Genomic DNA, 14,607 nt, shown 5'->3' with positions numbered 1-14,607 from the left:
AGTTCACAGGAGGCTTTATTGCATGAGCTGTTGGAGGCCTCTCCTCGCTCTGCTGTTTCTCCACTCTGCCACTGGTGCCATTGTTCAGTCTCCCCCAACAAATTAGACCGCCTGGAATTCTGGTGGATCCCTAATGGGGCAGTGGGGTGGCCTATTCCACCGAGATGTTATTGTCTTACTTTCTCTCTTTTTTTTCCCCCCTCCCCTTTTCTCCCCAATTGTATCCGGCCAATTACCCCACTCTTCCGAGCCATCCCGGTCGCTGCTCCACCCCCTCTGCCGATCCGGGGAGGGCTGCAGACTACCACATGCCTCCTCTGATACATGTGGAGTGGCCAGCCGCTTTTCACCTGACAGTGAGGAGTTTCACCAGGGGGGTGGGGCGTGTGGGAGGATCACGCTATTCCCCCCTGTTTCCCCTCCTCCCTGAACAGGCACCCCGAACGACCAGAGGAGGCGCTAGTGCAGCAACCAGGACACATACCCACATCCGGCGTGACACCCGCAGACACAGCTAATTGTGTCTGCAGGGACAACCGACCAAGCCGGAGGTAACACGGGGGTTCAAACCGACGATCCCCATGTTGGTAGGCAACGGAATAGACCAACACGCCACCCGGACACCCCTCTTTCTTTTCTTGAACCGCCCTCTTTCTCCTCTTTTTTCCATTTTCTGTCTGTTTATTGACTTTTTCCAACACATGTACATAGTATGTACAAACATCATTCTCTCTCTCTCTCTCTCTCTCTCTCTCTCTCTCTCTCTCTCTCTCTCTCTCTCTATCTCTCTCTCTCCCCCCTCTATTTCACACACATAGGGATACACATACACACACAAGTCCTTGCTGTGATCGCTGTAGCCTCCTTTCATGCTTTGATATCTCTTCCCTAGTGCTAAAGCTGTTGAAGATGGCAACAGGGATGAGAGCTCTGCTTGACACAGTGGTCCAGGCTCTGCCTCAGGTATAAAAAGACACACAAACACACAGTCATGCATGTGCACTTACGAGTTAATCTCACACCATGGCTCATGAATTAACTCCACACAGTAAAGGCAAACTTCGCCGCTAAATAATCTGGATGTCCAGTAAGTGCTGATGGTCTATCTAGTCTTTTAGATTCATAACTGCTGCGGTGCAGTTCATTTTGACAGAGAAGTCGACGCTCTCCTGCCCAGAGAGCTGTTCTACATTGCCTACACATCCCATTATGCATTGCATGAGAGCTTCTCAATGGCAGAGATTAGACAACAAAGCATCTCAGCCAATTTGCCTTGTAGTTCTTCCGCCATCCGCTGACTTCACTGGATGATAGACGTAGGCCAGCCTGCTGTAGCAGGCTACGGTGACACACACAACATTGGCGACTAATGTCTACCACTATGAAGAATACGTAAAATTAAAAATTGCCAAAATTGCTCTTTAACGTGCAAGCATCCATAAGCCTTCATGAGACCATACTCATTTTTCTCTGAACAGGTACAAGTAAGTTCTCTTTCCTACACACAACACACACATGAACACTCACTCAGGTCTCTCTATGACACAATCTGGTACTACACTCGTACAATACTTGCGCGCGCGCGCAAACACACACACACACACACAGTCTCCTTCAGCTTATCAGAAGGGCACCCAGGAGATAATTAACAGTGAAGGGTTGATAAACGACCCATGTCGATTGACGCTCACCACAAAATTATGATTTTAAGGAACATGGGATAAAACTAACGTTGCCCCCAAAGCTATAACCTGATCATTTTTCCCATCATTTGTTAAGTAAAACAATATTAACTTAAAGTGTTTTTTTTAAACTGTGAGAGCAAAGGGTTGAGTTACCACCAATGGTACAAAAAGACATTTTTGTTGTCTGTGGTTGAGACAACGTTCTTCTGGATCCACTTTTCACAAGATTTTTTTTTTTCATTTTTTGGTTGATTAGCCGGTGAATATTTCATTACATACATCTGTCCATTCACTCCTTGTAGAGGTTTACAAAGCAGATTTGGTGCCCTTGGATTTTTTTTCCCATCATCTCCAGTTCTGTAGCATTGCACAACTCCCCTTCAACCTGAACATCTGTCAGCACAGCTTTACAGAATATATTTGACTCATGCTGTCAAAAGGTTTGAGAGCTGGTTATCACTTATTATTTTTATCAATCATGTTTTTCTCACTTCTGGTCTGCCGCTGAGATGTCCTAACTTCTCCACATGGTCATTCAAAGTTCCATCTCATCTTTATGCCCTGGAAATACAAAAAAATTCTGACATGCTGTCGTGGGGTGTCCCAGACACCACATCGCTGTTCTTCAGCTGTCAGACTACACGGGGTAAAGATGCCCATTCGTCATTCCCGACATTGATAATAAGCCCAACACTGGAAATTTGTCGGCGACAACAAAATCGTGTTGAAATTGTGTAGTCTGATCTTGGCATAAGGCATCAATACATGATGAGCAGCTTGAGTTGCACTTGCAGCTCGGTTGGGTGCAGAGCAGCTAACATCTAGCCTAAGATTAATTTGTAATGAATCAATTTTGTCCTGGTGGCTGATCGTTTCCACAACCTAGAAATGGGAGAGATACATTTTTGAAAATTTAAATATATCATAATTCCAGGCATTCGACAATACGTCTTCAGCAGGGTGGTGACAGAGTGATGACATTAGCTTTGCTGGGCAGTTGCACCGCAACTTTTAAGACGTACCAACTGAAGTTCTCCCTTTACCCACATGTCCTCTCTCCGCTGGCTCCAAGTCAAATATAGAAAAGGTTTTCAAATCCTTTTTATCAATTTTAAAGGACAACATGGTCAGACCCATGACTACATAAAGTTAACCGGAGCCTGGCAACACTATGAGATCACGTAGGTCCTAAAAACCAAGCGCTTGTTGTTATTCCACATGTGAAGTTAAAGTTGAAAGAAGATTGTGATTTCACTGCTGTAGCCCCTAAATTATAGAAAAGCAATTTCTGAATCAATTACTATTTTTAAAACATGATTTAAGACCCATTAATTTTCCCCAGCTATTAATTATACTTGATGTTTTTTACTTCGTATTTTTGTTGTTTTAGTTAATGCGGCTGCTCTACTGATTGTTGTGGACGGACATTTGTCCTTGGAGACAATAGCATAGACATTGTGCGTTCTTGGGTTTTACATCTTAGATAGCTAGTGTTTGAGCATATAGTATGTAAACATCTGTCCTGTGCTGTACTAGTTTCTAATCAGTTTGCGTACGGCAGTGTTGTAGTCAAGTCACTAAACCTCAAGTCTGAGTCGAGTCTCGAGTCCCCAGTGTTCGAGTCCGAGTCAAGTCCCCATTACCTGAGTCCGAGTCATCAAGGTTGAGTCTGAGTCGAGTTCCAAGATGGGCTCCAGTGCTCCACTCTGGCACTGTAAAAAAGCTATTGATGACCGTATTCAACCAATGTTATAGTATTAATATAGCTATCAATATCTTATGCCAAATTGTTAGGGCCTATTACAAAAAACTAACAAAAAAACAGTCTATCAATTAACAGGTCCGAGTCCTCATCTCCAACTCCCGAGTCCGAATGCAGTCAATGCCCGAGTCCGAGTCATCAGTGCTCAAGTCCAAGTCGAGTCACGAGTCCTGAAAATCAGGACTCGAGTACTATAACACTGGCTTACAGGGCCAATAGGTCAGTGGATGATGCTGTATCTCTCTGTCTCAACTCCATCTTGCAGCATCTAGAGGCACCTGCCACCTGTTCATTGACTATAGCTCAGCTTTTAACACAATAATACCCACAAGGCTATATAACACACTTTTGCTGCTAGGTTTCCATCAGTCTCTATGTCTCTGGGTCTTGAACTACTGACTGGGCAGAACACAGGTCAAATTCAACAATAGGTTTTCAAATTCAGTGACCATTAGCACAGGTGTCCCTCAGGGGTGTGTTCTCTCACCTCTGCTCTACTCATTATACACCAATGACTGTATTTCACACTCTGTGACACTGTAAAAATTACTAAGTTTGCTGATGATACAACACTGGTGGGACTGATTTCCTGTAATGATGAGACAGTTTATAGAAAGGAGGTCTCCTCCCTTGTCGACTGGTGTAGCAATAACAGTCTGGATCTGAATATCAACAAATCTAAAGAACTTGTGGTTGACTTCAGTAAAAATCAGGGAGCGCTACTACTGCTGGCCATTAACAACCAGGTGGTGGAGAGTGATCAACTCAAATTCTTTGGGACTACAATCTCCTCCTCCCTTAAATGGGAATACAACTTCACCACAATCTAGGAGAAAGTGCTCCAAAGACTTTTCTTTCTAAGTCAGCTTAGGAAAGAGCTGTAATAGAAAGTCTGCTCACTTTCTCAATAACTGTATGGTATGGCAATTCTGCAGCCCACGAGGGGAAAAAAACTGCATTTATGCATTCAGCAGAAAGGCTTTGACATTTTATAGCACTCCTCACACCTGGCCAACCCCCTATTCAGTCATCTCCCTTGGGGGTAAAAGACTCAACAGTATTAAGACCAGAACATCTCTCTGCCACAATAGCACTTACTCTGCAGCAATCCACATCCTAAATGCCTCACTGATTGCAGAAGTATCGACTCCTTAAGCACACATACTTTAATTTGTCACTTTAAGGGGATGGGACATATGGCTGCATTAACTGAATTATAATTGTAACAGTATGTTTCTGTGGACACTCTTGTATGTGTTGTGTGGTTATATGTTGACCGTTGTTATCTTTGAGCACATGGAAACAAATTCCAAATCAACTGTAAAGTTGATATGGCAATACATTATAGAATCTCAAATCTTGAATAACCAAGTTAAATATACTGAAAACACCTTCTCATCTTAATAGTGAAATAAAACAGTGAAATAAATTCCCATCTCTGTTGCTAATAGACTCTAAATTCCCATTGCTATTTCTATTAGACTCTGCTCAGTAAAAATCACAACATCTACTACTACTACTACTTTCAGCTGCTCCCATTAGGGGTCGCCACAGCGGATCATCTGTTTCCATCTCTTCCTGTCCTCTGCATCTTCCTCTGTCACACCAGCCACCTGCATGTCCTCCCCCACCACATCCATCCTCTGGACATGGCCTCCCCCTCTCCTTCTCTTTCACCCAACAGTAGCATAGTATCCACCGGCACCCTGCTGGCCAGCAGCGGTGGCGGTTGTTGGTAACCTGGGCCTCGACCGATCCGGTATGGAAATCTAATTTATGGTCTGCATATTTGATTTGGCAAAGATTTTACGCCGGGTGCCCTTCCTGACGCAACCCCCCTCCCCATTTATCCAGGCTTGGGACCTGCACTAAGACATCGTCGGTGGCTGGGTCAATAAAAATCACATGATTAATATTATTCTCTTGAGCGCAGTGCCATTATGGCATTACCACAGGGAGTAACGGCCTCCCAGCTGCTGTGTTGGCAAAACTCTCACACGTTCACAAGCAAGTCACCCCTTCCTCCCTTTTTTCTTGCTTACCCTCCTGTTTGTGTTCTCTCCCTCTCTCACACATATACAGTGCATCCGGAAAGTATTCACACCCCTGCACCTTCCCCACATGTTGTTATGTTACAGCCTTATTCCAAAATGGATTAAATTCCTTTTTTTTCCTCATCAATCTACACACAATACCCCATAATGACAAAGTGAAAAAGGTTTTGTAGAAATTTTTGCAAATTTATTAAAAATAAAAAACTGAAATATTGCATGTACATAAGTATTCACACCCTTTGCTATGACACTCAAAATTGAGCTCAGGTTCATCCTGTGTCCACCGATCATCCTTGAGATGTTTCTACATCTTGATTGGAGTCCACCTGTAGTAAATTCAATTGATTGGACATGATTTGGAAAGGCACACACCTGTCTACATAAGGTCCCACTGTTGACAGTGCATGTCAGAGCAGAAACCAAGCCATGAAGTCAAAGGAATTGTCTGTGGACCTCCGAGACAGGATTGTATCGAGGCACAGATCTAGGGAAGGGTACAAAAAAATTTCTACATCATTGAAGGTCCCGAAGAGCACAGTGGTCTCCATCATTCGTAATTGGAAGAAGTTTGGATCCACCAGGACTCTTTCTAGAGCTGGCCGCCCAGCCAAACTGAGCCATCGGGGGAGAAGGGCCGTGGTCAGGGAGGTGACCAAGAACCCGATGGTCACTGACAGAGCTCCAGCGTTCCTCTGTGGAGATGGGAGAACCTTCCAGAAGGACAACCATCTCTGCAGCACTCCACCAATCAGGCCTTTATGGTAGAGTGGCCAGATGGAAGCCTCTGCTCAGTAAAAGGCACATGACAGCCCGCTTGGAGTTTGCCAGAAAGCACCTAAAGGACTCTCAGACCATGAGAAACAAGATTCTCTGGTCTGATGAAACCAAAATTGAACTCTTTGGCCTGAATGCCAAACGTCATGTCTGGAGGAAACCAGGCACCTCTCATCACCTTGCTAATACCATCCCTACAGTGAAGCATGGTGGTGGCAGCATCATGCTGTGGGGATGTTCTTCAGCGGCAGGAACTGGGAACTAGTCAGGATCGAGGGAAAGATGAATGGAGCAAAGTACAGAGAGATCCTTGATGAAAACCTGCTCCAGAGCGCTCAGGACCTCAGACTGGGGCGAAGGTTTACCTTTCAACACGACAACGACCCTAAGCACACAGCCAAGACAACGAAGGAGTGGCTTCGGGACACGTCTGTGAATGTCCTTGAGTGGCCCAGCCAGAGCCCAGACTTGAACCCCATTGAACATCTCTGGAAAGACCTGAAAATAGCTGTGCAGCGACGCTCCCCATCTAACCTTACAGAGCTCGAGAGGATCTGCAGAGAAGAATGGGAGAAATACCCCAAATATAGGTGTGCCAAGCTTGTAGCTTCATACCCAAGAAGACTTGAGGCTGTAATCGCTGCCAAGGGTGCCTCAACCAAGTACTGAGTAAAGGGTGTGAATACTTATGTACATGCAATATTTCAGTTTTTTATTTTTCATAAATTTTCAAAAATTTCTACAAAACCTTTTTCACTTTGTCATTATGGGGTATTGTATGTAGATTGATGAGAAAAAAAAGGAATTTAATCCATTTTGGAATAAGGCTGTAACATAACAAAATGTGGGGAAAGTGAAGGGGTGTGAATACTTTCCGGATGCACTGTATTTGGGAGAAAGTGTGGCACCAGTATTAACCACCATTTCTCCAGTTCATCAAATCAAAAGCCCTTCTTTATTTGCTTTCACCTGTAGCTGTTGTTGGCTGTGCTTTCCTCTAATCTGTTTATTCCTGTTGGAGAGGCCTCTGTGTTTGTAATGCACAAAAGGTACCCACAAAGCCATTAGGGGGAAACCAGGAACGGCTGCAGGGATTTGCTCTTTTCACAGTCAGCAAACACATCCACAAAGTCACCTGCGTGCACAGACACACAGCAAATAAACCATGGCCCACTAGACTTGGAATCTGCCCTGCAGTGAAGCTCAAGGCAGTGGCCTGTGACAGGATATAGCGTTCCTTCAGACTTCCTCTTTCCTCTGAATGATTACACAATGGATTCAGATATTTCTGCAATGCTGTCATTTAAAAAGCTGTTCAACAGCTTCCTTGTTCTCTAATACTTGTGTGTGTGTGTGTGTGTGTGTGTTAGGGGTGTAAGAAAATATCGACACACTCGAGTATCGCGATATTATCTTTTGTGATACTGCATCGATTCTCAAAACCACTATATGTATTTTTAATTGTTTACATGTAAAGGTTCATGACAAACACGTTGTGTTGTGTGTAACCCCACAACTGCTAGATAACAGTGTTGTAATCTATCTTCAGCCATTTGACTCTTCCACTCCAACCCAACAACGTAAACTGAGACAGGAAGTAGCAGAAGCACAAACAACACGGGCCTATGAAACCACAATATATCACCGTTCTTACAGTATCACAATATATCATGATATATTGAATCGTAACCCTGTATCATGATACATATCGTATTGCCAGATTGTCGCCAATACACAGCCCTAATGTGTGTGTGTGTGTGAGTGTGTGTGTGTGTGTTCTCTTAGTGTATGAATGTCTACTCGTCACATCTCTTGTTTTTGATTATTTTCTCCTTCCCATCATCATTCTGGAGTGAGTGGAGTAGTTATTTATACTAACAGGGACTTACACATTTATTTATACTAGCTAGCTGCAGCCTGGTCTTAGAAATAGAATTTATCTTCCGGCTCGTTTATGTGATTGTCTTACCTGGATTACTGAGCGTGCATAAAGACATTATCTTACAGTCGTATCTGTTAACCAGAGCATCTCGGGTCAGATGCGAATGTAAAATGAAGATGTGGCAGGATGCACGTGTTACTGAAAAGACTTCATGCTTACACGTAGTAGCACTGAAAAAGCTGCACTTTGCATTTTCAGCAGTGTTGTCGTCCCTCCTCATTTGTATGGTTTCCAGTCTTTTGTATGTTATACTGTTGCTCCGACCTTTTATCGTTGACTGATGGATTTGATGTGGTAATTCAACACAATATTTCCTGGGCACACGGCGTTGAGACAGTCAAGAAGACGTGATAAAATTGCCCATCTTATTTCCATTTTACTCTTGTAGGCAACAGGAAGGCAGGCAGGAAGCACTTCAAAACACTTCCATAACGGCGTCCGGGTAGCGTATTCCATTCCCTACCCACACAGGGATCGCCGGTTCGAATCCCTGTGTTACCTCCGGCCAGGTCGGGCGTCCCTACAGACACAATTGGCCGTGTCTGCGGGTGGGAAGCCGGATGTGGGTATGTGTCCTGGTCGCTGCACTAGTGCCTCCTCTGGTCAGTTGGGGTGCCTGTTCGGGGGGGGGGGACTGGGGGGAATAGCGTGATCCTCCCACACACTACGTCCCCCTGGTGAAACTCCTCACTCTCAGGTGAAAAGAAGCGGCTGGCGGCTGCACGTATCGGAGGAGACGTGTGGTAGTCTGCAGCCCTCCCTGGATCGGCAGAGGGGGTGGAGCAGAGACTGGGACGGCTCAGAGAGCGGAGTGATTTGCCAGGTACAACTGGGGAGAAGGAAGAAAAAACACTTCCATAACACCTACCCTCTCTCCAACTTTTTAATATCTCTGCACCTCACCGTCTGCTCCTTATATCTCGCATCATAAAAGACATTATATTCGTCCTCACTGAGAAACCCCTTCTGTCCACTGACTTGTAGAAGGTGACACAACCTGCCTTGCTTTGGCTTGTGATGACTCGGACCTTCTTTTTTCTTTAGATACTTTATTAATCCCCGTGGGGAAATTACGCTCTACATGTAACCCATCCTAGCTGTGTAGCTAGGAGCAGTGGGCAGCCGCCGTGCAGCACCTGGGAACCAACTCCAGTTCGTCTTCCCATTGCCTCGGTCAGGCGCACAGACAGGGGTATTAACCCTAACATGCATGTCTTTTTGATGGTGGGTGGAAACCGGAGCACCCGGAGAAAACCCACCGCAGACACGGGGAGAGCATGCAAACGCCACACAGAGGACGACCTGGGATGACCTCCAAGGTTGGACAACCCCGGGGTTCGAACGCAGGACCTTCTTGCTGTGAGGTGACAGCGCTAACAACTGTGCCACTGTGCCGCCCAATACACAGTTTTGCCGCATATACGATGAAACACGTGCTGATGTGGTACAAATAACTGAGTCAAGGTTAAGAAAATGAAAAAAGAACATGTGGAGTTGGTAAATACAGGATGTGTAGAACAGTGGATAAGACCGCCCGGTTCTCTAAGAAGATCGTTTGTTCCAGCCGCAGTTTTCACAAGCCTGTCGCCTTGTTGCCAGCTTTAGCTTTATTGCTTCTACCATTTTTTTTTTCTTGCCACAGTACACAATGCTTCTCCACCCTAATCCCCACAGTGTACTGTAATTCCTGCTGGAGCCAAAGGCCTTTCGGGTGGGCAGAAGTTACACACTGTAAACTGCCTTTGGTAAAGCCATATCTTTTTAATACCCTCTGGGAAATATTGATATGCACATTTGGGAAGAGAAGGGGAGCCATTCCCAGGCTCTGTCCCACCTCTGCAACTGTCTTTTCTTTCTCTGTGCCTCCCGTTCTCTCTCTTTGCCTGTATATGTATGCTTCCCTCTCTCCCCTAACGTTCCTCCTCCTCCGCCTTGCTCTTCATCTCCTTTTTCTCCCCCTTTTCCCTGTGCCATTTTCTCATTCTCCAGAAAACATGTATTTTTCATAATCCTCTGTCCTGCATCAGGATACGCAGCCCCTCTTCCTCTCTTAACCCATCAGTTTATCTGCCAGTCTAACAGAAACCCTCTGTAGTGTACTTGGAAGAAATGGATCCCCTCTCGCTACAACGCTTTGTGCTCTGAGATAACCGAGCCACTGGCCTTCTGCTCACTGTATGCTGTTGTATCCCAGAGGGGTGTTTACCTACGTGCATGGCAATTCACAAACTAGACTTTGCTGCATGGATGACTACATGCCCGTTAGGAAGTCCATCCATCCATCCATTATCCGAACCGCTTATCCTGCATGCTGGAGCCTATCCCAGCAGTCATTGGGCGGCAGGCAGGGAGACATCCTGGACAGGCCGCCAGGTTGTCACACAGGGCCAACACACACACACACATTCATACCTAGGGACAATTTAGTACGGCCGATTCACCTGACCTACATGTCTTTGGACTGTGGGAGGAAACCGGAGCACCCAGAGGAAACCCACGCAGACACTGGGACAACATGCAAACTCCACACAGAGGACGTCCCCCAAGGCTGGACTACCCCGGGGCTCAAACCCAGAACCTTCTTGCTGTGAGGTGACCACGCAAACCACTGTGCCACCGTGCCACCCCTGTTAGGAAGTCAAAGTTAAAAAAATATCCGGGGCGCCCGGGTGGCGTAGCGGTCTATTCCGTTGCCTACCAACGCGGGATCGCCGGGTCGAATCCCCGTGTTACCTCCGGCTTGGTCAGGCGTCCCTACAGACACAATTGGCCGTGTCTGCGGGTGGGAAGTCGGATGTGGGTATGTGTCCTGGTCGCTGCATTGGCGCCTCCTCTGGTCGGTCGGGGTGCCCCCGGATCGGCGGAGAGGAGGTGGAGCAGCGAACGGGACGGCTCAAGAGGAGCTGGGTAATTGGCCGGATACAAATTGGGGAGAAAATTGGAAAGGGGAAAAAAAAATATATCCATCCATTATCCAAGCCGCTTATCTGAATTTGGGTCGCGGGATGCTGGAGCCTATCCCAGCAGTCATTGGGTGGCAGGTGGGGAGCCACACTGGACAGGCCACCAGTCCATCACAGGGCCGAAACATTCACACCTAGGACCAATTTAGTACGGCCGATTCACCTGACCAACAGACTGTGGGAGGAAACCGGAGTACCCGACCCCCAAGGTTGGACAACCCCGGGGTTCGAACCCAGGACCTTCTTGCTGCGAGGCGACCGTGCTAACCACTGCGCCACCCTGCCGCCCTCTTAGTCTTGTTTACGCCGTTCTAGCCCCGTTCACCCCTCCCTTGCCCCGTTCAAAAACATCGTTGAAAAAAAAAACGGTAAAAATGAGATTGGCCTTGATTTGGTGGAGTGGATGCAGTGCATTATGTGCACCTCCACCTGGTGATTTGACTAATTAACCCTCTTCTACACACAAAAACACATTCAGCCGATTTCACCAACACACACACACACACACACCGGTTGAAGTTGTGTTGACAAAGTGGTGTTCGGAGTATAAAATCCAGCTGCACATTAAACCCGTCTGCTGCTTGCATTAGGCTGATGCTGTGATTCCGAGTGAATGTGTTATTATGTGTCAGATGTTGTTATATTATGTGTCAGATCAGTTTAAAGTCAAGGATCACCGAGTGAGGAGGCTGAAGTTTGTAGTTCTGACAACAGACGTCACAAAACATCCCTGTAGCCTGAACATACACGTGTATGGCTGACAAGTTCTAGGTCAGGAAATGATGGAAAAAAGACTGTATTTATTGATGTGTGTGTGTGTGTGTGTGTGTGTGTGTGTGTGTGTAACAGGTGGGGAACCTGGGCCTGCTGTTCATGTTGCTGTTCTTCATCTATGCTGCTTTGGGTGTCGAACTTTTTGGAGAACTAGGTAAGTGATCCAGTAGACCACCAGCAGAGTCTGAACTGAAACAGACAGTAAGGTGCAGTAGATGTAAGTGAGATTCATATTTAGCTGGCTCAGTGGGTTATTGTGTCCTGGGGGGGCGTTCAAACAGCAAGATATGTAAACCCTGTCTGCTCTGAGAGCCAGTAACATTAATAAAACGTGTTGAAATTAATGCACAAGACCCAGGCGGTCTATTCCGTTGCCTCCCAACACAGGAATTGCCAGTTCGAATCCCTGTGTTGGTAGGCAACGGAATAGACCGCCATGCCACTCGGACACCCCCTTACAACCCCTTTGAACCATGCGTGTTACTTTGCACTCAGATTATCCGGCGTTAAAGTTAGCGAGAGTGGATTCGGACATGCCCTAAATGCACTTGCACCATGCGCTTTAGACTGTGGGCTTGGATTGTTAAAATATAGCCCACTGTGTTTTAATGAAACACATGGTGGTATAGGTATTAAAAAGACATGCTGTTTAACAATATTAAACAATGCTAATAGCTAATAGATAATGACAAGAAAGTAATAATAAGCTGTATGGGTATAGTTGTGTGAGCTAATTCACTTATCGCTAATGCTGGTACACAAGTGATTGACAGGTGCCTCACACTGCTGAAAACCCATCCAGTTTGATGGAGATCATGTGTCCAATGTGATTAAACCCCAAGATGGGTTTCTAGGCCACATCTAGGGCCATAAAGTAGCTGAAAAGGTCAACTGCAAAGCCAACATGCGTCCGTCGAGGTCCAAGTGTCCCAATCCATGGCCACCCTACAGGTCCTCGGATACACTGCAGCCAAGAGTAACCTTAGTTATATGACGTTTTACAAACATATTCCCACATTCCCCTAGGTGTGTTTAAGTGCCTTTATCCATTTTACGCTGTCATGTTAACGTTGCGGTGCACCTCTCGCCAAATGGTTGCGGCGCATACCAGTTCGATTCCAGCCGGTGACTTTTGTAGCATGTCATACCACCCCCCCTCTCCCTTGTTTCCTGTCTACCTCTCAACTGACACTGTCTAATAAAGGTAAAAATACCAAAAAAGTAATAATTAAAAAAAACTTGATAACATTGGGTCATTCTCCAAAAATTACGTACTACACACTTACTATTTGTTCTTTTCTCTCCCTCCTCTTCCTCATCAGTGTGTAACATCAATTATCCTTGTGAGGGCATGAGCCGCCATGCCACCTTTGAGAACTTTGGCATGGCCTTCCTCACCCTCTTCCAGGTCTCCACAGGCGACAACTGGAATGGCATCATGAAGGTAAAACTGCAGGCTGCACCACAGCAGATTTGTGTTGTAGTTGCTGAAATACAACACCAAGGAAAAGTCAATTTCTGGAGATTTTGTCAATCAGTGGAACTTGGGTGTTTAAAAAAAGGGACCCCAAAATGTGGCTGTCTATTGGTCTCTAGGGCGTCAACACAGAATCTTTTTTTATAGTGTATTATGGCTGTTAGTGTATTGTACTATGTTGTAATTTTACACCAAAACCACCCTTGGCATTGGCCTTGGAGTTGAAAAAGTAGAATCATAGTTGAAGGTGAGAATTCAAAACCGCTGAGAAAAATTGAGCAGGGAATTAAGTCTGTCTTGCAGTGAAGCTTAAAGGATAATTCAGTTGTTTTCTTCTTTCTTTATCAACCGGCGTCTTGTTTTCATAGCTTTACCATCATGCACATTGGTTATGATATCATTTTACTCACCAGCCTCATTTTAGAGATTTTGGACACAGAACCACTGCTGGACTTGCTGATTTATAATGGTGTCACAAAATACAGTCTTTAAACCTGTCTTTTCAACAACAACAACAAAAACCCCAGTACCGCAGTTAGACTGTGTACACAATTTCCCACAATCTGTTACTTCTGCATTGCACTGGCTGGGTAATTTATCAATGGGTACTCCTACATATGGGAAGAACAGGCTGATAATTCCTGCAAAGTAAATCAGGAAGAAGCTCAGCAATGCGACTGATCATTGACATTGGACATTTCAAGTAAAAACTTCAATTTCACTTTTGTTGTCACTTCCAAATTTGTGGTTTAGAGAATTGGCTTAAATTGTATTTGCTGACTGTATTGAAATTGTATTCGGCCCTGTGATGGCCTAGCGGCCTGTCCAGGGTGTCTCCCCGCCTGCCGCCCAATTACTGCTGGGATAGGCTCCAGCATCCCCACGACCCTGAGAGCAAGATAAGCGGTTCGGATAATGGAATGGATGGAAAATTATGTAGATATGACAATGTCGCAGCATATTTGACACCCTCTCGAGTCGCTCATATCGGCTCCTCATCATCCTAATCAGCTTCTCTCTCCAATCAAGTCTGGGTAATTTCAGCTCACAAACTGTCATAATAAGCCCTGTTTACGGGCTGGTAATAAGTGCTGATTAGATGCTGCCAGAAAGTGACTGATTTCCAAGCAGAGTAGATGTCAAGCTATCAGCAGTACACATACCATGCTATACTTT

General features: G+C 45.6%; 1 protein-coding gene across 1 annotated transcript in view; it reads left to right on the top strand.

Annotated features, from left to right (window-relative positions):
- LOC130112376 (voltage-dependent T-type calcium channel subunit alpha-1I-like) overlaps window positions 1-14,607 on the top strand; it is a 356,487-nt gene that overhangs the window by 306,897 nt on the left and 34,983 nt on the right. Inside the window, exons 29-31 of the mRNA XM_056279712.1 lie at window positions 893-963; window positions 12,030-12,108; window positions 13,277-13,398. Coding sequence (XP_056135687.1) covers window positions 893-963; window positions 12,030-12,108; window positions 13,277-13,398 — 272 coding nt within the window. The remainder of the gene's footprint in view (window positions 1-892; window positions 964-12,029; window positions 12,109-13,276; window positions 13,399-14,607) is intronic.

Source organism: Lampris incognitus, chromosome 5, assembly GCF_029633865.1.
Source record: "Lampris incognitus isolate fLamInc1 chromosome 5, fLamInc1.hap2, whole genome shotgun sequence".
Taxonomy (NCBI): Eukaryota; Metazoa; Chordata; class Actinopteri; order Lampriformes; family Lampridae; genus Lampris; species Lampris incognitus.
Note: the sequence above shows the minus strand (reverse complement) of the source record. Positions and strands in the feature narration are given on the sequence as shown.